Here is a 22,323-nt window from a genome sequence, read left to right as displayed (position 1 = left end):
CTGACCCTGCAAGGCTAATACGCCAGCCCTCATTGTCTTAAGTGCCTCGCTAAAAGTGTTTTGTCACTTACTGGATCATCTGAGTGAATTTCCTTGTTTCTTCAGCCCAAAGGACCAAACTAATAAACTCATCTACGTGGATGCGTTAGGGCAGTAGCTGTGCCACGTCCCTGGGTGCTCAGTACCTGCACAGGTGTGTCACGTGAACGACCCGCTTGTCCGTCCAAGGCTGAGGCGGAGAACAAGGAGGGAAAGAGCTGGGAAAATATTCTGTACAAACAGGACTTGATGAAGTCCCACGTCATAAATATTTTTTAATCTTCTCAGTCAATGACACATTTCATACTGTGTTTCCAGTATGTTGTCCCTAGTATTGTGATAGAGGGTTCAGGGGAGTGTTTGATTAACCGTTTGTTCTGGGCCTACACAGTATTTAGTGAGATAAATGCTACGTAAGAAAAAAAGCAATGACTTAAAAATTAATGCGAGCAGATAGGAGAGAATATTATCTGGAGTTCTAAAAAACTTGAGGTTGAGAATTTTGAAAAACAAAATGAGGACAAGCAGATCTTCCTGGTCATGAAAGAGACACACGACCTCCGTGCCTGAGAGTCGGAGGAGGCCCCCGCGCTCCTCCAGCCCGGCTCTGTGAAGGTGGAGGACAGGCGGTGACGGTGCACCTGTGGTTTTCCCGGGGCTGTGCCGTAGTGGCTTTGTAGCTTAGCGCTGCCCAGATGTACCTTAACTTGAGCACTTCTTTCAGGGGTTGCTGCTGCTTACCGCGTGCGTGGCCAGGTGAAGCTCCGAACTTACTTTCCAAACCAAACCACGGTGAAGGGGCGAAGAGAAGGGGAAGGGTGTTGTCAGAGGAGCTCAGTAGGAAAACGTGTGCTCGCTTTTTTTTACCAAGTTCCCCAGTAAAGTTTTTGTTCTTTTCATTAAATTTCTTAGAGGACAAAATAGTAAGTGGACACAATGAAAATCAGAAGTTTTTAACTTGAACTAGTTGCTTTTCTTTCAATTTTAAGGTAGGAGAAGGTTTCCAGCGCTGATGGACGCTTTTTTGGGCCCCGAATTGTAAACGGAGGGAGACTTAGGAAAATAAGGGCCTTCTGTTTTTAGATCCATCCCTTCCTTCTTTATTATCAGTTACTGATTTTCTTTTACTTTTTAATTTTCTTCCCCTCAGTTATGGGGGGACTGAGGGAAAGTTACGAAGGATGGCCCCGGGGGCCTGCGTGCCTCTGATACTGTCATGGAGTCACATAAGCCTTAGCGCCATATTCCAGTGAAGGATTTGGAATAAGGCCGTAGAGGGAAAGTTTCTGCTCTCTCTGTATTCAGGGTCCCACGTTCCAGTGGTACCGTGGTTGCACTGCCCGCAGCTCATGAGGAAAACATCCCGAGAATCATAAGAATTTTTATATTTTTGGATACAGAATCCAAGATAGAGGAATCTAGAGAGATGCTAAGTATTTGTAATGTTTTAACTCGGATTAAATCACATGAAACTCATTCCCAGAGGCTTTGTTAAATACTTCGTCAGCTTAGTAGGACCAGTCAGTTTTAGATGAGAGTCTGGCAGGCAGTTTTTGTTTGCTTTCCGAGCAGGGAGTAAATACATGGTTTTGTTAATCCAGCTCTGTTTTGGAAACCCTGGCATTTCCAGCACAGCCCAGGACCCACAGTTAGTGTTCCGAGATAATAAAACCAGAGGGCCAGTTCTGTATTATTGTATTATAACTCATGGCTGAATTGCAAACCTTCTCCTAACTATTCAGAACTGTTTTCAAGCTTGCAGAAAAGTTACAAGAACAAAGAGGAATGCCCTTCCTACAGATCCACCCCCTGCTGGATCTGCTGCCCCACCTCTCCCCCTTGCGTGTGTGTGCAGACACGTGAGTGTGTGTACACGCCCACAGACACACACGTGTGTTTTTTAACCATTTGGCAGTAAGTTGATTGTATGCTTCTTATTGTTAAAGTTGATTGAGTGGAATGACTTGTGCAGTTGCAGATGTGCCTTCCTTGAAATGATCTTCTATTTGCTATTCCCGTTTCCTTCTTTTCTTTCTTTCTTTTTTTTTTAATTTTAAACATAATTCCTCTTGTGGAAAAGGGAGTAAGAAGAGTACTGAGGAAAAAACTGCTACACTCTCTCACCGAGGACTAATCACTGTTGGCATTTACTGTATTTTCTTAGGCTTTTGTAAGTACACATGCATTTTTTTCCCCTCACAGTTGTTATTAAATGATATGTGCAATTTTTTCTACCTTTTACTTGTTCCATGAATATTTTCCTATTTTTCTTAAGTCTTTTGTATGCCCCTGATTTTAAGTGACTGTACATGTAATATAACAATGTGCTGTAATTTATCAAGCTATTACTGTACATTTTTTCCACTTTTCATTATAAAGAATGTGTGGCAAACATCTTTTTGTATATTTCTTTTTGAGGCATAATGGTAGAATTAGTTGTTCTGCACATTCAGACGAAATGTGAGGAATCCCTTCATTATTGCATGTCTGTTCACTTGGGAGATTGTTCCAAAAGAAGGTGAAGGGACATAATGTCCTAGAGGCTACTGAAAATTAGCTGGCAGACATACACAGGAATATAATGAAAGGTCTTTCTTGCTTTAGGAAAGATAAACCAGTTAATTTTCTATTTTAATTTCTCTGTTTCTCTTAAAATTCTACACTGGAAATTCTCTTAGCTTGACTGACGTTAGCTCTTTATATGAACTGATAAAATGTCGGTTTAGCTCCCTGTTCTACAGTCTGGATTTATTTAGGTGCTGATACCTGTTACACTGGTACCTTTCCGGAGCCAGTAGCGCTGATCTCGACTATTTCCATTTCCTGGGGAAGCACTAGGAGGTGCCTTTTGTTCTGGCAGGACTCCCCAGCCTGAGCCGGCAAGTCCTCCGGAGGGTTATGAGGAAAACTGAACGCGTGACTCGGTGACGTCAGGCCCTGTGTGGTAAGGAAAATGAGAGTCCTCTTTTTAAATTGATTTCCCTTAAGAGGATAATTTGGCAGGGAAAATGAGGAGTACCTCAAACAATATGAAAACAGACAACTGTCTTTGGCCGTTTTTGTTCCTTTTCCCTTCTTTAGCTTATTTCCTCTTGAGCCATCTGCAGGGCAACAGCAGCTCTGCCCTGTAAAACTTTACTCCCCGTTCTTGTTTCAGCCCCTCTGTGGGGTCGGCTACCCTTCCTCCATATGCGCCTTTCCGACCCTGGGTCCTCAGAACCCCGGAACCGCGGCGCGGGCCAGCACTGGGTCCTGGCCACAGCGGGGGCTGTGCCGTGCTTTGCCCTGCCCAGTGCCTTTCACCTGTCCCTGTTGTGTTCAGTTACCTGGTGATGCTTGTGGCAGGTAGGCTGCACGTTGGTCCGCATGCGTGTCTGTCTTCATCAGTTTGTAGGCCGATACTGCTTGCTACAGCAATGATGCGATTTAATTCAGTATCAGGTAAACTGATGAATGATGTCCTAAAAAATCGTTAATGGCTTTAAATTTAACTTGAATGCTTTGGATACTCAAAGGTGAATCATAAATCACTGCCCAATTAGTTGTGAATGAGATCACTAAAAGTGTTCAGGGTAAAACAAAGAATCCGTAAAAATCTGGGAAGGTTCTGCACTAAGTTATCACTATGTTTTTAACCAGTAACAAAGTCACAGTGATGCACCCTCAAAGAAAGGGCTTGGTCCTAAGTCAGAGAATGGCTAATGAACATGTGGTTACATGCTTTAACTTAAAGAGTTTTAGGTGTGTATGTCTGTGTGGTTGCCCCTCACATACACTGGAATAGGCATTTTCAGTTAACCCACGAGTAGTCCTGTTCCCTTGTGCTATAAATTATTCTGTGTTTACAGTTGAAGATAGCAGATAGTGATTAAATGATTCTAACAAGTGGATACCGCCACAGAGTTGATTCAGCCGTGGCTTATTAGTGGGAGTTGAGGGCAGTTGAAAATGTCTTCGTGCTCCTGTACTCCATCGTTGCCACGTAAGTGTTAGATCAAAGCCATACTAATGTCTCACGCTTCCATGTCCTCCATCCTGGACCTTTGCTGTTAAACCCCAGCCTGGGTCGGCGAGTCTGCTCCTGGAATCGGATCCTGCTGGTACTTCCTGCTTGCCTGGACTGCTTGTAGTTTTCTGGAACCGTCTCTAAGTACTTGCTCAGGTGGTTCTCTGTAGTTTTCTGTATCTGGCCATTCATAGTCTGGCCTCCTTGTCGCAAACCAAATGCTGGTTCTGACAATTGCTTTTTAAAAAATTGCTGTTTTACATGTTTAATTCTGGATACATTATGGGAATGTTATCTTTTTCGTACATCCTTAAATTGGCAATAATTGGAAGGTTTTTTTTGGCAAGAAAACCTTTTAATCGAAGCATACTAAAAATACAGAAAAGTGCACGGAAGTGTAGAGCCCCATGACTGTTACAAGACAAACATACCCACAGGTCCTCAGTGTCTACTAGGAATTGAGATTTCTCTCCCTGCAGTCGTTCTGTAAAGGGCCAAATAGTAAATATTTAGGTTTACAGGCCATGTGGTTTGATGTTGTAGCAAAAGCAGCCTTAGAAAATATGTAAACGGATGGGCATGGTGGCACTCTAGTAAAGGGTCATTTATGGACATTGAAGGTTGAACGTTAATATAGTTTTTACATGTCACAAAGTAGTATTCTTTTATTTTCAACCACTGAAATATGAGTATATAGTCTATGTAGAGATGAAATGAAGTTAGTTATCATAAGTTACTATGATTATTTCAGAAGCTCTCAGGAGCCCCCTTCAATGGACTCCCACTGGCCAAAATACGGACAATTTGAGCTTCAAATAGGATAACTGCCATGGATTGAAACACAGCTGTCTTTAGACCCCGGAGCTCATAATGGGCGCAGAGGAGCACTGCACGGGCTTGCGCCGTGCGCACACTGGGTCGCACAGATGCTGCGTCGCTGGAAGCCTGTAGGTGGGCTGTGGAGCGATAGCTCCCAAACACTCCCAGTGCTCCACGCTTCCAGGCTCAAAACCGTGCACATAGCACAATTTCAGGCTCTGCGTAATAGTAACTTGTCAAAATTATACTTTCCCACATCTGGAAGTTGTAGATTTCAGCTTCAATTTTATTTATACTCTTTCCAGAGAGTTCTGACATGATAATTAGGCTGTTTTGATTTCTCCAGACTGTTACTAGATGTAAAGGTGAAGATTGGCTCCTAAAAATTTAAGATAATATATTTTTTGTGTATAGTCAGATAGCTACCATTATAGAAGAAATTTATTTTAATGGTTTAGGTATTGATAACTTTCCCTTTATATATGTATTTTAACATTAAGCCCTTGCAAGCCACATGTAAAACATTAAAAATCCATACATTGTGAAGATATTTTTTTTGTGTTTGGTGCATGTGTAGTTTTATATAATAGGCTAAAAATAGGTAGTATAACATTTACAGAGACATTAATAATTATTGTTATCCTGAGGATCTTTAGCTCTAAATTCTATTCTAACTACATGGTTAATTAAGTTTGGACAAATATGATATTTTAGGCTGAATGTCTTAGATGGAATGAATAAGTAGGCTTTTCTCAGTTGTCATCCAAGATTATTTGGTGCTTGTAACATGATAAATTCCTCACTCAATAACTGCTCTAAAATTCTGTGAATGGACTTGATTTGCCCGCTCTGTGAATAACTATGTTTAAGTTAAAAGTGGCTGTGTTTCTTCATAATTACATAAACGATCATTGAGGAAGGGAGGAAGCAGTCTCCTCGACATCTGTGGGGCTTGCTGAAGTGGGGGTGTTCCTCGGAGCTGTTGCATCCGCCTTCCGCTGCGTCCTCCCTTGCAAGAGGCAGGCAGGGTACCGGTGACATTCAGGCGATAGGATCTGAATTCCCCCAGGACTCCTACTGCTGCACAGTTGAGGGGGGAAAGGTTATCCGTGAACTTGAAGCATTTAAATCATTTGTGATGAATTTTCCATCAGGCAGGAAAAAAGGAATGATTACCAAAGATCACACCCCTGGGATAAATATGAGGTTATAGCTAACTTCTCATTTCCCTCATGGGTGTAATTAAACAGACTTTTACGATTAAGGTTTTCAGGCATTGAAAAATGTTTACTGGAAAAATATAATAGCTTTAGTTAGAGACATGATCAATCAGAGACAGCCTACTGACTTTATTAAAGCTGTGTGTTTTTCATGAACTGTTTTTAGCATTTGTTTGACTCAAGGCATATCAACTTAAAAAGAATGTTGAAAAGAGAGCCTGTGATATGTTTCTAAAGGGTCCAGACCCTAAATGACTCAAATTAGTCAAATCTTCACAAGCAAGAACATAGGGCTTTGCTGATGCACTTCAGGTGTTCAATCTTAATGTCTGATTTTAGCTTGGAAATTTTAACAGAAAGAAATTATTGAGATTAAACTTCTAATCATAGCTTTGCCAGTAAGTCACTTAACTAATTGGCCTTAAGGTTAATTTTTCTCTCCGATCCCCCTTTTTTAAATATTAAAATGAGATTGAATACTACCTAGGGAGGTCTAAGTCTCTTCTAGTTTTAAAATTGTCTGACTTTCTATTGTTAAGGAATAAAGTATGACACAATTTAGATTAATTTGATAAATACTCAGTAAGCATGTATTGAGAACTCAGTCCCTACGAGTCTTCCAGCCCAGGCATGAGGAAGGCAAAGGAACGCTGCCTTTTCCAGCTCTTGGGCAGCTTCAGGTTGGGACTGTGGAGAAGGGAGGGGAGATGGTATGGAAGTAAGGGCAGCCCGGCGTGGAGACAGCGCAGCAGATGGCACTGTGCTCTGGAGATTTCTGCAGCGCCCCTATGGCCCCTAGCAGCGCAGCGCTGCCCTACCCTCTCAGTCTAAAGTAGGGCCCCCTGTTGCACTATCCGATGGACTTTTTCTTCATGTATTTGCTGTAGTACATAATGACATGTTTCCATAGGGGTCCCGGAGAACTGAAACTAGCAGTCCTTTTGTTCACTGTGGCGTGCCCATGACGTTAGCATGGAGCCTGGCAGGTGGTAGAAATTTAATAAATTACCTGCTGCCTTGCAGGAATGGGGGACGCGGGGAGGGGAATTCTGCTGGGGGATGGGGCGACGGGCTGGTGGTGAGGTGAAGCCGAGTCCAAGGAACTCGGTTTCAAATGTGCAGTAGGCATTAAAGCAGATGAGGGGTCTCCCTGCCCCCGCAGGCCACACAACCGGTACGCCTGGGCAGGAGGCCGCGGGGCTGAGGGGCACCTGTGTGCCCTACGCTCCATGCCCGCGGTCCCTCCGGACCAGGGGCGAGCAGGCTGTGGCTGCGTGTGCACACTGTGGATACGGACTAGTAAACATGTGAGGACAGCACTGTCGTTCACAGGCATATGTGGGTTTCTTGTGCTTAGTAAAATCTAAGCTCATTTCAAAGCATTAATGAATTTGTAGTGGCTTTTTCTCTTCTGTAACTTCTCATCAGCTGTACTTGAAATTACAGACTTCTGAAATTTTTTTGCTTTAAAAAGGAATCATGCTACTTTATTACAGATGTCAGAGAGCCAGAAAGGGTAGATGGAGAACTGACACAGCCATTTCCCTCTGAGGGCAGCAGGGAGATAGGCTCACCAGGGAGGCCTGGGAGTCAGCCCCTCACTGCCGTGCAGGTAAGGATGGCGCCACTTCGTGGCAGCGGCAGAGCCAGGGACTCTCAGCGCCGTTCTCCCAGCAGTCGCCTGAAAAAGCAAACACCTACACTGATTGTTTTATCCATATGGCGAAGGCCAAGTTTAATTTATTGGTAAGCACACACATACACAAATACCCATTTAAATATTTAATGTTCACCAGAAATTAAAGAAGCTTTGGATTTTACTTTTCATTCATTATTTCCTTTGTGTTAATCTTTCATTTTATTTCTTTCTTTTTCTTCTTTCTTTTCATCCTTTTCAACTTATGACCCTTGAGTTTGAAATTAAATTTGGGCTGTAAGTTGATTCCCTGAATCTTTTCTTCACAAGCTTTCTTTGTATTTTCTAGAAGAGAAGATTAACCCAGGGTTGCCAAAATAAAAGCAAAGATTGTGATTAAAGCTGAATTAGAATCTTTATTCTCTATTATTCTCTAATAGTAAAATAAATAGCCCGGTCTTAAGGAAGCTTTAAAGTAAGTTCTGGATCCTTTGTGAACCCTTGGATTTTAATTAAAGAAACACGGAATACCATCACTTTTGTTTGTCAGTGGAAAAAATATGTATTTTTAAGTTTTCAAAGCCAGCCTGGCAGCACATGGAGCGCATCTGTTGGCTTTCAGAATCTGAGGACCACAAATGGATTCAGGTGCTTAGGCCCTTTGTCTTCCTGGTCTCAGCTCGCCTCGCCGGCCGAGCGTGGCACAGTCCAAACACAGTTTCTGAAGACAGAGCAGCTAGAGTTACTTCTCAAGCACTCTCTTGGGGACTGATAAGTCAGTCTCTGTTTATGTAACGAAATCAGGGAGCAAGGGGTCTGCTGTGGCGCTTCGTGGATGGGACTCCGTGGGTGTTGCCTTTCAGGGAAAAGACTGGGTTCAATAAGGCCTCATTCTTTTCTCCTTTCTCTGAGATACAGCCCACTCTGACGGATTGTTGTGAACTGTTTTTGTTTGTGTAGTGTTAGAGCTTCTCTTTAAGTAATTGGTTTTAGTAAAATCAGTATAGGTTTATTGTAAAAAACATGGGATACCTGTAAAAGCTTTACCTGATAAAAGACTTTAGCCTTTCTTTTTGTTCAGTGCTACTGGTTCTCTCTCTCTCTCTCTCTCTCTCTCTCTCTTTCTCTTTCTCTGTATTGAAATAATATTGTCTTTGAACGTTGTTACATTTTAATTTAATTTGAACTTTCAACTTTCAAAACAAACTGCTGGTTTATCCTTTTCTCAAGTACTCACGAAATCCTTCATATTTTTCAAAATATTTATAAAGTGTTTTTGAGAGTGAAATCTCATAAAGATCTTTGCTTCAGGACTGGAGTTCAAAGGAAAGTCCGTTTGGTTTTAATTTGAAAACTGTAAAAACAAAATACCCTCAAAATGGCAGGGTGTGAATTGGTAACTTCAATTTTATTGCAATCGGCCAAGCCCATCCCCAGATGTTTCCAATTAAAAGCCAAGAATGCTCACTTGGGTGAATATCATATGAAAGCTTTTCTTTTCCCTGATTTTCTTTTTTTCTGAGAAAAATAACAGTCTCAAATTCTTTAATTAAAGAAGTAACTTCGCATTTGCATGTTGTTTAAACTTATACAAAGAAAAATGTAATATTTAAGGAGAATTCTTTCATGTCTGTTTTGCAAGCAAATTTGCAAAACCTCTGAATACATAGTGGTTTACTATGTCTTGTGAAGGACAAAAGAGATTTTTAAAGATGTTAAAGCCTTTTCGAAATTAAAATAATATATTTTGCATTTACTATAATCAAAGAGTAGACCTTTTAACACTATGAATTGGTTTTAAAAGGGGTAGTTATTTCAGTGCTTTCTTCAGGATTGTTATAGGGAATTTTTCATTATAATGTAAATAATAATAAGCTTTTCTTTCATTTTTGATCAGTTTTACATTCAATTGTAAGAAGTACTTCCATAGGAATCTAGGAAGATGTAATAAGATGAAAGAAACAAGAATGTAATTTTAAAACCATGGGTTTCATAGCATTTCTCCAGATAATACCAAGTTACAATAGGATCTATTCATGAACTTGAAAGTTGCTTCCCATACATCATTCTGTATTAAGAAGAAAGCTACCTACTGGTAATAAATTTGAATTTATGGAAACTGGCATTTGTTCTGAGAAAAGATCGAGTCACTGTTATATATAAGTAACCTAACATTAACATTTTGAATGTAAAGCTAAAGATACATTTATTTTTGAAGCTTCCACAAACCCTAGACTCAGGACCACATACTAATCGGTAGAGTTGAAACAGTTGTTTCTCATTTCATTTCCTACTCAGTGAAGTTTTGACAGACGTGTATGTGGGAGCTCCGGAGGGAGACGGCTTTGTAGGTCTTGTATCTGTATTTGCTTTTGGTAATTGCCTAATTTTTTTCCAACCATGGTGCTACTCAGACGTGGGCTCGCTGCAGAAGACACCTATTCTGAGGCCTCTCCGAGCTAGCTGGCGGTTTCCGCGTGTCCCACCCGAGTGCTTGCGTGGTCCACGTGCCCTTCTCTGCGCTGTGGCCCACGCCCTCTTCCCTGGCAGCTCCTTTGTGCCGCCTTGGCCTCGCGCCCGGCACCTGCGTTCGCACGGGCCGCCAGAGCCGCAGCACACAGCCGCCTCCGGCTCGTTCCATCTCGTCCTCGGTGCTGCGCCCAGTGCCTGTGCAGACTGAACTGAGTTACGATTTCCAGGACTTTTGGAAGTAATTTTGAAAACCCTTTAAACAGTTGTGACTGTTTTAAAATGTAGGTATAGAAAGAGAATGGGAATTGGAAGTCTAGCTCTGAGTTTATCACTACTATTACATGATCTCATTCTGTCTGTACAATAGACGTGTCTGTTTTGATTACTTTCGGAAGATTATGAGATTTAATTCAGATATGTAGAGTTGTGAGGAGGACTGTGTTCTTAACAAACACACGGAGAACTCATTATTGTTATTGTCACTGCCCAACTCTGAGCAGATGAGGAGGCGTTTTCTCCAGTCGCATTTCCCCCTCCTTTTTAAAAAACGAAACAGTATGAAAAACAGGACGTGTATGCCCGTGAAATAAGGAAAAAAGTATTTTCAGCTTTGAGGAACAAAACCTAAATTGACATGAATTAGTAGTTTCTAACCTTCCTGAGTATGAGAACCCGTTTTTAATTTCAGTAACTCTTGTAGATCCTTTCATGATAGTGTTTTTATACTTTCAGTATTTGATAACCCATTGAACTCCTATAAAGGTTGGGAACTATTCTTATACAATAAAAACATGGCGGGGCTGCATCAAGAACACAGGTTCCACGAACGCTGATTGGTTCATGTGAGCCCTGTCAATAAGCAGGGCTTATTGCATATTGAGGTACTATCTGTTGCATTTGGAGAAGGAAGGAGAAAATGGATGGGTGAAGTGTACTGGAGTCATTGTTCGTTCACCCCGCAGTTACTTACTGAGCAGGCTCTGGGATCTGTCAGTGAACAAATCAGACCACAACTACCCTGATCTCTGCGTTCCAGCGAGTTTCTGATAGACACAGCGAGTGAGTGAGTCAGCAGGAGCGTTGGAAGGAGTAAGCCCTGTGGAAGACATATTGTAGGTGGGCTTCACTGAGGCATTTGGGCAGGAACTTCAAGTAGACGACGGAGCAGCTGGGGGGAACGCCTGTAAGACCAGGAGAGAGGACAGTCAGAAGCCCTGAGGTGGGAGCGGCCGGGAGCGGCCGGGCGCGCCCCCCGGGGGCAGCCGAGGAAGGGACGGAGTGAGGAAGGGACGGAGTGCGAGGCGGCGGGGCCGGGCTTGGGCCCTTGCTCCGCCCCAGACGGGAGGCGTGGCTGTGTGGACCAGCATTTCACTTCAGGATGGGTTGCCAGTGGGTCAGTGGTAGGGAGAGCGATTGGGGAGCAACTGCCAGTGGATGGGGACAGGGTTTCTTTTCAGATTGATGAAAGCGTTACGGAATTATGTAGGGGTATTGATTGCACACCTTGCAAATACACTAAACACTGCTGCATTTTCTACTTTTCAGGGGTGACTTTTATGTTATGAGAATTACATCTTTAAAAATAATAAAAGAAATTGATTACCAGGGTTTGCTTGAACCATTTCCCCCCTTTTCCATCTCCTTAATGTAACTTTTACTTCTGAAAATCCAGGTTGCTAACTTGTTATACCTTAACTGAGGGAAAGTGTCTCTCAGTGTGATCGGTCGTGTTTTCTTGAGAACTTGCTGAAGTTACCTTGATTCTGAAATAAAAGATTTCCGTATACCCATCCCTTTTATATGCACTTTAGATACCTGTGTTCACTATATTCATTAAGAAGTGATGGTGAAGTGTTTATAACTTCTGGCTGCCAAAGTGAATATAATTTTTAGGCTGAATTATGAGTACTGCAAGTTTGTTAAACTAAGATACTCTCCATATAATTTATTTTGTGATTCTTTTATAGGGTAGAAAATTAGATAATATGATAATGCTCTTCAAATTATGGTCAAAGCATGCAAGTGAAGAGAACTGTTTGTTTCATTGGCCAAAAACAAAAATTGTATGGTCTTTTCCAGAAGAAGCAGTTAGTTTTAATAGAAATAGAGCAAGAAATGTATTTAGCTAGATTTCTTTCTCCCAGTGTTTTAGATTTAACTTGGACATTTTTTTGTACTTCTATGTACAACCTAGTAAAGTTGATTGAAATATTATAATCATATTTTGGGGTTTTTTTCTCTTTTTTTGTGTGGGGAGAAGTATAGTATAATTTGGATTTTACAGATTGAGTGGTTTTCTTTGAAGAAAATAAAACCATTGACTACTACGGTCATATTCTGAGCAAAACGTTCACTTTTCTGTGGCAATTCAGAGTACAGAAGCACTTGGTTTTTGGTTTGTTTTCAGTTCTAGAGCAGTTTGTAAGCAGCCACGGAAGTGGTAATAATTGGTGATGTTACAGATCACAGTTTACTTCCCTTTGAGGACTTTGAATGGAGTAGTTCTTCCTCACCAGAAACTAATTTAGCAATGAAAAATACGCATTCCCTCCTCTGTTTTTAGGCTTTTTAGAAGATAGCTTCCCCTTTTCTGGGCATCTTACCTTGAACTGCATCGTCCTGCCCGCAGCCTCCCTCCTCGGCCGCGTGCCCTGCGCGGTGCGGTGACATTGTGGCGCTGTCCTCCTCGGGTGTTTCTGAGGGGGTTGCGGGGGTGGGGGGGGGGTGTCTAGCGCGCATCTTCCGCAGTTGTAGATCACACTGAAAGAATGCTCTCAAAAATTGTGAGCTAGCCCTGTCAGGCCACTTCAGAATTTTGAGCACTTTAAAAATCTGTGGTAACTCAAATTTCTTATTTACCAAAAGTCTCCCTAGCAAGGAATTAATCTGCTTTTACCTCATTGTTCCAGTATGAATGAATGTACTTAGAGGTTGATTAAGTATTCTCTTCTTCTGAACACGGGAAAGTATGTCCAAATCCTTAAGTAATTACATTCTTAATACAGACATTTCTCATTTTCCTACCCTAGCTGAAAAGGCAGGGTGTCTTTCAAACCCTGCATTTTTTCATTGGTGTGGTGGCGACTTTAAATTGAACTTTAAGCACTTCGGTCACTTAGCTCTCAACCAGCTAAGTTTAAAGCACAACATTTCAAAGTGCTTTATTTCATAAAATTCTTTGAATTCTTTGACAGCTTGAGAGAATATTTGTAGCACTGTAACAACCCTGTACTTAGGGAAAAAAATAATGTTTTAACCTAACGTATGAATCTGATTTTGATGATGAACAGAAGTTAAAATGAGTACATTTATGGTTTTTCAGTGAGATAAACTAAGTATTTAAAGAGTTAAAAATAAATTCTCTCACCCATTGTTATGAGCGAATATTGCCTTAAAAAAGAACGCTGTGAGACCTTAGGCCCTTAGGACAGTTTGCATGGTCACGTTTGGTATATTCCTGTGCAGGCCTCGCCCAGGCCAGTCAGTGCCAGTGGACTGACCTCTTTCCAGCACCTAGCACCTGTTACATAGTGAAGGTCCAGGTGATGTTCGTTGACTGAGCGTTTTCCATTAGCGTCACTGTTAAATCCAGACACTGGGTTCTGTGGGCTGTTGTTGAATCTGCATATCCACATGAAATGGGTCCGTTTTAACCGGGAAGGCTCAAAGTTGAAGCCTGCTCCCCTCAAGCCCTCTCAATATTTGATCTGTGCATCTTAGTCAGCACTAAGGTCCAGCTTAAATTAGAAAATGATGTCATTTAGGTTTGGGATTTTTTAAAACTTAACATGGTACATGTATTTTCTTTTTACTGGACATTCTTGGCATTCTCTTATGTTTTGCCATCACAATAGGGAGATAGATCATTCCATTTTTATTACTATTTTCTTGTTCATATTCGTAATATTTTTATATACTAAATATAGAGTCCTAGAAAAATTAAGCAAAAAGAGCCAGAAAATTCAGCAAATAGCAGTGGGCGGGGGACAAATCTACTGGGTACTAAAATATAATATAAAACTTTAAGAGTTAAAACTGTGTGGCACAGGCATATAAGTAGACAGATCAGTGTAACAGAATAAATAGAAAGTCCAGAAGGAGATATAAATATATGTGGAAATTTAGTAAGCTATCAAAAAGATATTTTAAATCACTGGGGGAAATGACGATTGTTCAGAAAATGATGTTGAGGCCATTTGGTAAACATCTGAAAGAAATTAGGTTGGATCCTTTTCTTCTACCTTACACCAAAATAAATTCCAGATGGAGCATAAATGTAAAATTATGAAACCATAGAAGTACTAGGAAAAAAACATGAAAATGTTTTTATAATATTTGAGTGGTAGTGGCCTTTTTAATTATATTGGAAAATCCAGACACCATTTTTAAAAACTCATATTTTTTTTACCACTTATTAGACTTTAACATGACAAAGAGCACAGCATAGAGTCAAAAGACACGTAAACTAGGAAAATCCAACATATTTTACACATTAAGAGTTAATTTCCTTAATATATAAAGAGTTCTTAATAAGAAAAGACCTGAAATGTAACAACACAGTGGGCCAACCTTATATAAAAGGAAAAACAAATTTCTTTAAACACGTGGAAAGATGCTTAATGCACGTTTAAAGCCACTGTGAACTGCCATTTCTCACATTGGCAAAGATCAACAGTTTCGGTAGTGTCCTGGGTCGGAAGGCATGTGGGGAAATGAGTGCGTGCGTCCGTCATGCTGCTGATGGGATTATAAAGTGGCAAGACTCCTGTGGGAAGTAGTTTCGTGCTCAAAAGCTTAAAACCCTGGCACCCAACTATTCCAGCTCAAGGGATTTATCCTAGACACAATCACCAATGATAGAAATATGCGAGAATATTTTCCCCAAATGGTTGCACCATTTTACATCAGCCGTTTCCAAGTTCTGGGTAGTCCAAATCCTTGCCAAAACTTGTTTTTCAGTCTTTTTTATTTTAGCCATTCTAGTGAGTCTTCAGTGGTATCTTACGGTTTTATTTGTTTTTCTAGTAGCTGATATTGAACATCTTTTCGTGTGCTTATTAGACATTTGTGTAACTGTAGTGAAGTGTTTGTCTTTTGCCTTTTTAAAAAAAATTGCATTGTTCTTATTATTGGTTGTTAAATTACATGTTTTCAATACAAATCTGTTGCCTGATATATGTTTTGTTAATAGCTCCCCAGTCTTTGGCTTCATTTTTTTAATAATTTTTTGAAGGCAGTATGTAATTTTGATGAACCCTACTTTATCAGTTTTTTCTTCTATGGTTCTTTTTTGTGTACTAAGAAGTTTTTGTATTCTGCAAGAAAATGTACTCCTTTATTCCCCCCGCCCCCGGAAGTTTTATATGTTTAGCTTTTGTATGTAGCTTTATTAACCCTCATTAGATTTTCAGAATGGTTTATAATCAAAAAGGGAAAAAAAAACGATTTAGAACCACTGATTTAGACTGCTGTGTATGTTTTCAGATTCGTTAATATTATGAACAGATTCACATAATCCTGTCCCTTCCCCCAAAACAGTTTCTAAATTAATGGAGAGAATACCATTGCTTTTGATGAGATGTCATCAGTGGAATATCTGGCTACGTCACACTTCCTAAGTAAATTACTTATTTAAATACTTCTCTGTTACGAATTATAATAATAGGTAAGCGTGTGGACCACTTGGAGCTACCCTGCGTAGGGCAGTGAGGCATCAGCAATTCAGTAAATACTCTGGGAAGATCCATCAGAAACCTGAGTTCTGGTAGTCATCCTTACACACTTGCTCTCTCAGCCAGCAAGCATTCCCGTTTCTTCTAGAATAAACTCCAAGACATGACATTTGAGGCTCCACAGAATGTGATCCCAACCTCCCTTTGCATTTCTGCAGAGCCCAGCCATTTCCTGTTTCCCAGAGTTGTGCTAGGCCCAACTCTGTGGCTTTGTTCACGCTGTAACCTTCATCTAGGGAGCTCTCCTTGCTTACCTCCCTGCCCACGCCCTAATCTAGTCATCTGCTGAGTCCCCAGTAACACTCCACATTCCCCTTGAACTCTCTCCCAACCTCTCAAGCAGGAATTAATTTGTTTGAGCACATTTTATGTAGTCTCTTTGTTAGATTATTCCTGAGCGCTTTGAATTCTGAGAAGACATGGTGTTCGTTTTATGTCTGAGTGATGCTTCCTATAGTTACCAGCACACAGCAGGCTGGTTATAGAGTCCTTTCTGAGGTGAAGCTGTTGTATGTAACAGTGCTAAGCCCTTTGGTAGCAGTATTCTTTGTAATGTTTTTTTTTTTAAATGAAATAGAGTAGAGTAGAAAATAAAGGATTATGTAACATGGGTAAGCATTCTGTATAGTAAAAGAGCATTGTATAGTAAAAAGTTTGTTCTGGTTTTATATTTGCATATATGTTTATCTAGGTTATAATAATAAAAAATCGGAAAAATGTCTAGATTTTAATGAATTCTGGATTTTAAAATTTAGAGAAAAGACATTTAAAATTTTAGCCTATTTTGAAATTTCTGAAATTTTTCAGTAAATGTTGTCCACCAAATTACCCTTAGGTGAATAATATTTTATTCTTTAGCATCTGTTGTATAATCTTTGTTTTAGACCTGGGGTACATAATTGGCTTATAAATATATAAATCATTTTTTCTAAAATAGAAAAAATGTTTGAAGCAACTTTAGAGGTTTATTATCACCGATGTTCCTTTGAAATTTCTGTAATGTTTTTAGATTTCTCTTTATTTACATTGATACCTTTAGATTGCTCATGGAAGTATGTTGACAAGACAGTACTTTAAAAAAATTTATTGATTTTATAGAGAGAGAGAGGAAGGGAGGGAGAGAGAGCGAGACATTGATTTGCTGTTTGACCTATTTATGCCTTCTTTATTTGATTCTTGTGTTTGCCCTGACTGGGGATCAAACCTGCAACCTCAGCGTATCGGGATGGTGCTCTGATCAGCTGAACTATTTGGCCAGGGCACAAGACAGCACTTTTTAATATATTAGAATGAAATGAATATTATCAACTGAGTCTACAAATTCAAAAATTTGTGACTAAGGCTAATGAAATTCTATTTAGGACAATAAATTTACTTCATATATAAATTATAATGCTCTCATATACGGAAAGAAATTTCACTGTGTTATTAACCAGCATTTAAAAGACAACTTGATTTTGAAAATGAGGATTCTTAGCCATCAACTCTGCAAGAATCATATGTTAATTATTTCTTCCAAAAGATAGTAGAAACTCTAAATCTTCCAGATCTGTGCAAGCATTCCCAAATGGTCATGTGTTACTTTTAAAGAGCCTTTGGATAAAATGTGCATTCTTGAGATGAGAATGCAGTTCCTGATAGTCTGTTTAGTACTTAAGAGTAAAGCTGTTTCTGGTTGACTTCATTTAAATTTCTGATTAAAACCTTCCCTGGAACTCTGGAGCCTTGTAGCTAAGAAGTCACTGTGTCAGTAATGCCGGTGTCTTTTTCCTCACGTCTCCAGGGTCATTACAGACCTTCCGATTTGTTGTGTCCCGAGACCTACGTGTGGGTGCCCATCGAGCAGTGCCTGCCTGCACTCGAGAACTCCAAGTACTGCCGCTTCAACCAGGACCCCGAGGCAGGTATGTGTGGAACAGAGCTCGACTGGAAATCCTTGGCTTGGTTTTTAGAATTCCTGTGGCTGTGATCCTGCACAGGGTCCAGGTAGTTTTCTGTATATTGCAGCGTGTGCGTGAGTGCACGTGTGTGTGTGTGTGAGCTAGAGGGACCACGTGCACACAGACAACATTCAGGTTTGCAGAAACCTCATGTGCTTATGCTGCTTAGCATACCAAGCTTCCCTTGTTGGGCTAGTTTTTACATCATGCTTTGAGGGCTGACTTCATTATCTATTACTTTTACAACTATTACAGTGCATAAAAATTGTTCAGTAGATTACTTAGTCTCCTTGGAGTTTGTCGTTATTGGCGCCGACCCCTCTCTCTGAACGCGTGTGCAGTTCTGGACCCTCCCCGTGTCTCACCCTCCCTGGTGCGCCATGGCTTGTTACTCAGGCCCCGCCCTGCCGCCCTCCAGGTGCCTGTGCTGGTTGTGTCGAGGTGCCGGGCGTGTTCTCCCTGGAGGGGCATTCCTGGGCCCTCCGCTGCACTTCGTTGGCCTTTGAGGCCTCACCACCCACCAGAGATGCCCACTGTGCGCTTGTTAAGAATGCAGACCTTGTTCTACTAGCCACCTGCGGTCTAAGTTTGGGAAAACCGAAGGAAAGAGCTGGAAAGGCCAGGAGACGGGGAGGGAGTAAATAGAAAAATCAAGTAGGAAGACAAAGGGGGAAACAGCAGCAGTTTCTTGTGTTCTAAGATGTGCATTTTTCCCCCACAAATCAGGATTTTTCCTTATAAAAAATTGGTGCATGTACCATTGTATTTTGTTATCTTCAGCTGTTAGGAAATCAAGTGTGGGCACTTCTTACACATGATTGTACCTTAGCATCTGATGGACAGTGGCTTGAAGCTCCCCCCTTCTTAGGCCGGGGGCCTGGAGGCTTGCCCCAGGTTATCTAGATCCTGAGGTTTCACAGAATAACCAGGGCTGCATAGTTCCCGTACCTTAAATTATTAATCAGAACCTCATCGTTTTGTTCTCAGTAAAGTTACACCTCTGATCAAATGAAAAGATACATTTGGATTCAGGCTCAAAGCCAAAGGCAGTGGTATTTTAGAGGAAAGCATATACTTGCCTATTCTCTCTTCTCAAAATGATTTCTCTCTCTCTCTCTTTTTTTCTTTAGCTTTTCTCAAGGTCGGGTTAGAGCCAGTCCCTTAGGGAGAGAATTGATGAACATCTTAGTGTATTATTTCATGTTCACATATAAATAATTATCTTTGTAAGTTTCTTCCAACTGAATAAATAGTAGGGTCTTAAATTACATTCTGACTCCCAAACTTATGACACAATTTCACCTTTTGTTACTCCTTCTTGATCTGTTTTAATGGTTGCTTCTCTTCTTAATGTAATACTTGAAGATTAAAGCAATCACAGGCTCCCTGTTTTATAAAGTTGAAAAGGTTTCTGAATAATTTACATGCACCGAGTTGACATTCAAGTAAAGATTCATTCACGTCAACAGAATTTTAATTCATTTTCCAAAGTTTGCACTAATGAGTGTTTTCGGGCAAAGAAACTTGTCTCTTATCGACTGGTTTTTGTCAACTATGTACTATGCCCAATGAGCTTGTTCTTTTCTATAATCTAATTTGCATTTCTATGGCATTAGCTGTAGCTCTTAATATTCATTGTTTAGAATTCATTTACAAAAATCAGGGGAGTAAATTCCTTTGAGAATGGTGCTTCAAAGTGTTAAACAAATTCAACAGCACATTTTAAAGCTCTTACTTTATTCAGCGATTCAGGAATCAGGCAGCATCCCATCTAGTAGATGGAGAGGAGCTATGAGGCGCTCTTACAAAGCGGGGGACTTTTATAGGTAGAGGAGGGCGAGACCAGCAAGTTACGCTAGCAAAGAGCTGGTGGTTTGTGGCAAGGCCACTTTCTTAGGGGACGTCAGGCCGTTTACCTCGGTAGTGCTGACCAGGTCGTTCCAGGCTGACTGGTTGCAGGTTTTGTTCCGGGGAAGGCCGAGACTGATCAAGGTAGGTATTAAATCCCGTTTGCTGACATGGGGCTCAGCACAGGTGGCTCTGTTTGTGGCCTGTTGTCTCATTTTTAACAGAAGAAAATGAAGATCCTTTTCCACATGCTGAATCTTTGGAACTTTCAAGAGAATACCATACAGTTCTATCAGTATTGAATATCACAGTCCAGACGCTATTTGAAATCAGACTTATATCCTGTGGTTTTAGGAAATTAAAACGCAGTTCCATGCTGGAATGTGTTGAGCATGCTGTGAAATGTGGTCATTTGAGATTTAAATGGCAGTAAGTGAGAAACTGTCCTCTTCTCTGGGGCCAGTTTTACTTTTACTTGACCAAAGTCTGACTCCGAGAAAATACAGAGCTTAACACGGGCAGTGTTGTTAGTCTGCATGGTGCTTTCCCCCCTAAATTTGCAGTAGTTAAAGTTCTGTGCTTCCAAAAGGCGCAGCTGGTCACCGCAGGTCTCTGTCAGACAGAGTGGCTCCCAGGTGCCTCAGTGGCCACTTGTATGGAAAGTTCCATTTCCCCTTGGGAATTGCTGTCAGCCTCTGGCGACCCTGTTCTTCCCTTCCCTCCACACACGCGCACTTTGGAGGTTTGGATTCCATAGTTATTTCTCAACTAGGAGTCTGGGTAACAATAAAAATCTATTGTATTTACTGCTTTTAAGGTGCTATGGGGGAAGGACTGACAAACAGAAGTAACTTGGAAAAGTCTAAAGAAATGATTTTGTTCATAAATAGGTCTTTTGTTTTTCAATTCAAGACCTCTGCTTACTCTGAAGAAAGGATTTCAAAAGTTTCTCAAGTGATTTTTAAGTAAAAGTCTTTTAGATTGCTTTTAAATTACTAACTATTAATATGGATATGGATGGATTTAAAGATTTCTGCATCAGTTACATCTTACTTTTAAAAAAAAGTTTTAAAAATATTTACTGGGAACACTAGCAGAAAATTTTTCCAAATGCATAAAACCACTACTAAGAAGATTTAAATGATCCATAGTTTCATCATAAAAAAATGATCATTGTTAATATTTTTATGCTCTCGTTCTGATTTTTTTCTGTGCTTGTATCTGTGTAATTTTTTTAATCCTCCCTTGAGGCTATGCTTATTGATTTTAGGAAGGTGGGGAGAGAGAGAGAGAGAAACATCGGTGAGAGAGAGAGACATTGATCAGTTGCATCCTGTGCGTGCTCTGACCAGGGAGTGAACCTTCAACTTAAGTATGTGCCTTTACTGGGGCTCAGGCCTGCAGCCTCTTGGTGTATGGGACGACACTCCAACCAACCGAGTCGCCTGGCCAGGGCGCTATGTATTTTTTGAAAAAAACTAGTCAGGAATAATGCCTCGTGCTTTTGTTGTTTTTACTTAATACTTTGTGTTGCTTCTCACTTTTAATAAGGTAAAAACTTTGATCATTCATTTAGTCATTTGGCAAACAAATGCCACAACTTATGTGACAGGCAGTGGCTAGTGTCAGTATTTTACAAGGGTCATTGAAAGAGTAAACCAGATGTTTGGAGTTGGTTTTGGAGCCATGATGAACTACGATTTGATTTGACTCTTGATGTTGGACAAATACTGTGTTTATTGTTGATAAACATCTCTTGGTCCCAGATTACAAAAAACTAAACTTTATTGAGTGTATGCTATTTTCCAAGCACCATTTCACTTTTTCCGCATGTTATCTCAATTTATCCTTAGATTGTAATTGAATGTTTTGTCATTGGCCCTTCAGTTACTATTTATTGCAAAAATTACAGCTAATACTTGTTTTTAATCAGATTTAAAATAATTTTAACTCAAGTGTTGCTCTATAAGTACTTATTTTTAGTATTTATTACAAAGGAGCTAATTAGAATCATCTTTAATATATAATCATTTGACCACAGATTAGTCTAGATTTTATATATACTTTTTTATATATACTTTGAAATGTTTGCAAGAAATTTTCTAATTAGCCTGTAACATAACTAAGTTGAAAATTATTAGTAAGGGTATTGCATTTAGATTTGTTACAGAAATAACCAAAATTAGGTGTAGAAAGTACCTAATTTTGACTTAGTGCTTTATGCATTTACCCAAGTTAGAGAATTTCTAGGACATAGTAGTTGCCGAAAATCTAAACTAATAGAAGTAGCTTTCTCGTAGTTTGATCCTGTGAAACTCCTGGAACTCCATCTGTGTTATTTTATTTTGTTTCCACTATCTCTTTTCTTCTCTCTGTACTCCATTCTTTTTTTTTTCCTTGTCCTAGCGTGGTTCCCTGGCAGGTTTCCACCCTTCTGTGGTTTCTATCGCATATGCCTCAGGAGCAGCAGGCCCCACTCTGACTGCGCTGTTGGGTGATATAAGTCGTTCAGAAGCGTTCCACCCTGCACTTGCTTGCCTAGTTTTCCAAGCCTGGTGTTGCTTACTGTCTGTTGTGTTCACGCTCCCTGAAAGGGCGCACCTCAGCCAAA

General features: G+C 40.4%; 1 protein-coding gene across 7 annotated transcripts in view; it reads left to right on the top strand.

Moving 5' to 3' along the window:
- Window positions 1–22,323, top strand: part of ATE1 (arginyltransferase 1) — a 126,910-nt gene that overhangs the window by 66,220 nt on the left and 38,367 nt on the right. For all 7 annotated transcript variants that reach the window (XM_054581626.1, XM_054581623.1, XM_054581628.1 and 4 more), the window contains one exon: window positions 17,708–17,828. In XM_054581626.1, the coding sequence (XP_054437601.1) occupies window positions 17,708–17,828 (121 nt within the window). The remainder of the gene's footprint in view (window positions 1–17,707; window positions 17,829–22,323) is intronic.

This window comes from Pteronotus mesoamericanus, unplaced genomic scaffold, assembly GCF_021234165.1.
Source record: "Pteronotus mesoamericanus isolate MK-2021 breed Mesoamerican mustached bat unplaced genomic scaffold, CSHL_Meso_final contig_657, whole genome shotgun sequence".
Taxonomy (NCBI): Eukaryota; Metazoa; Chordata; class Mammalia; order Chiroptera; family Mormoopidae; genus Pteronotus; species Pteronotus mesoamericanus.
Note: the sequence above shows the minus strand (reverse complement) of the source record. Positions and strands in the feature narration are given on the sequence as shown.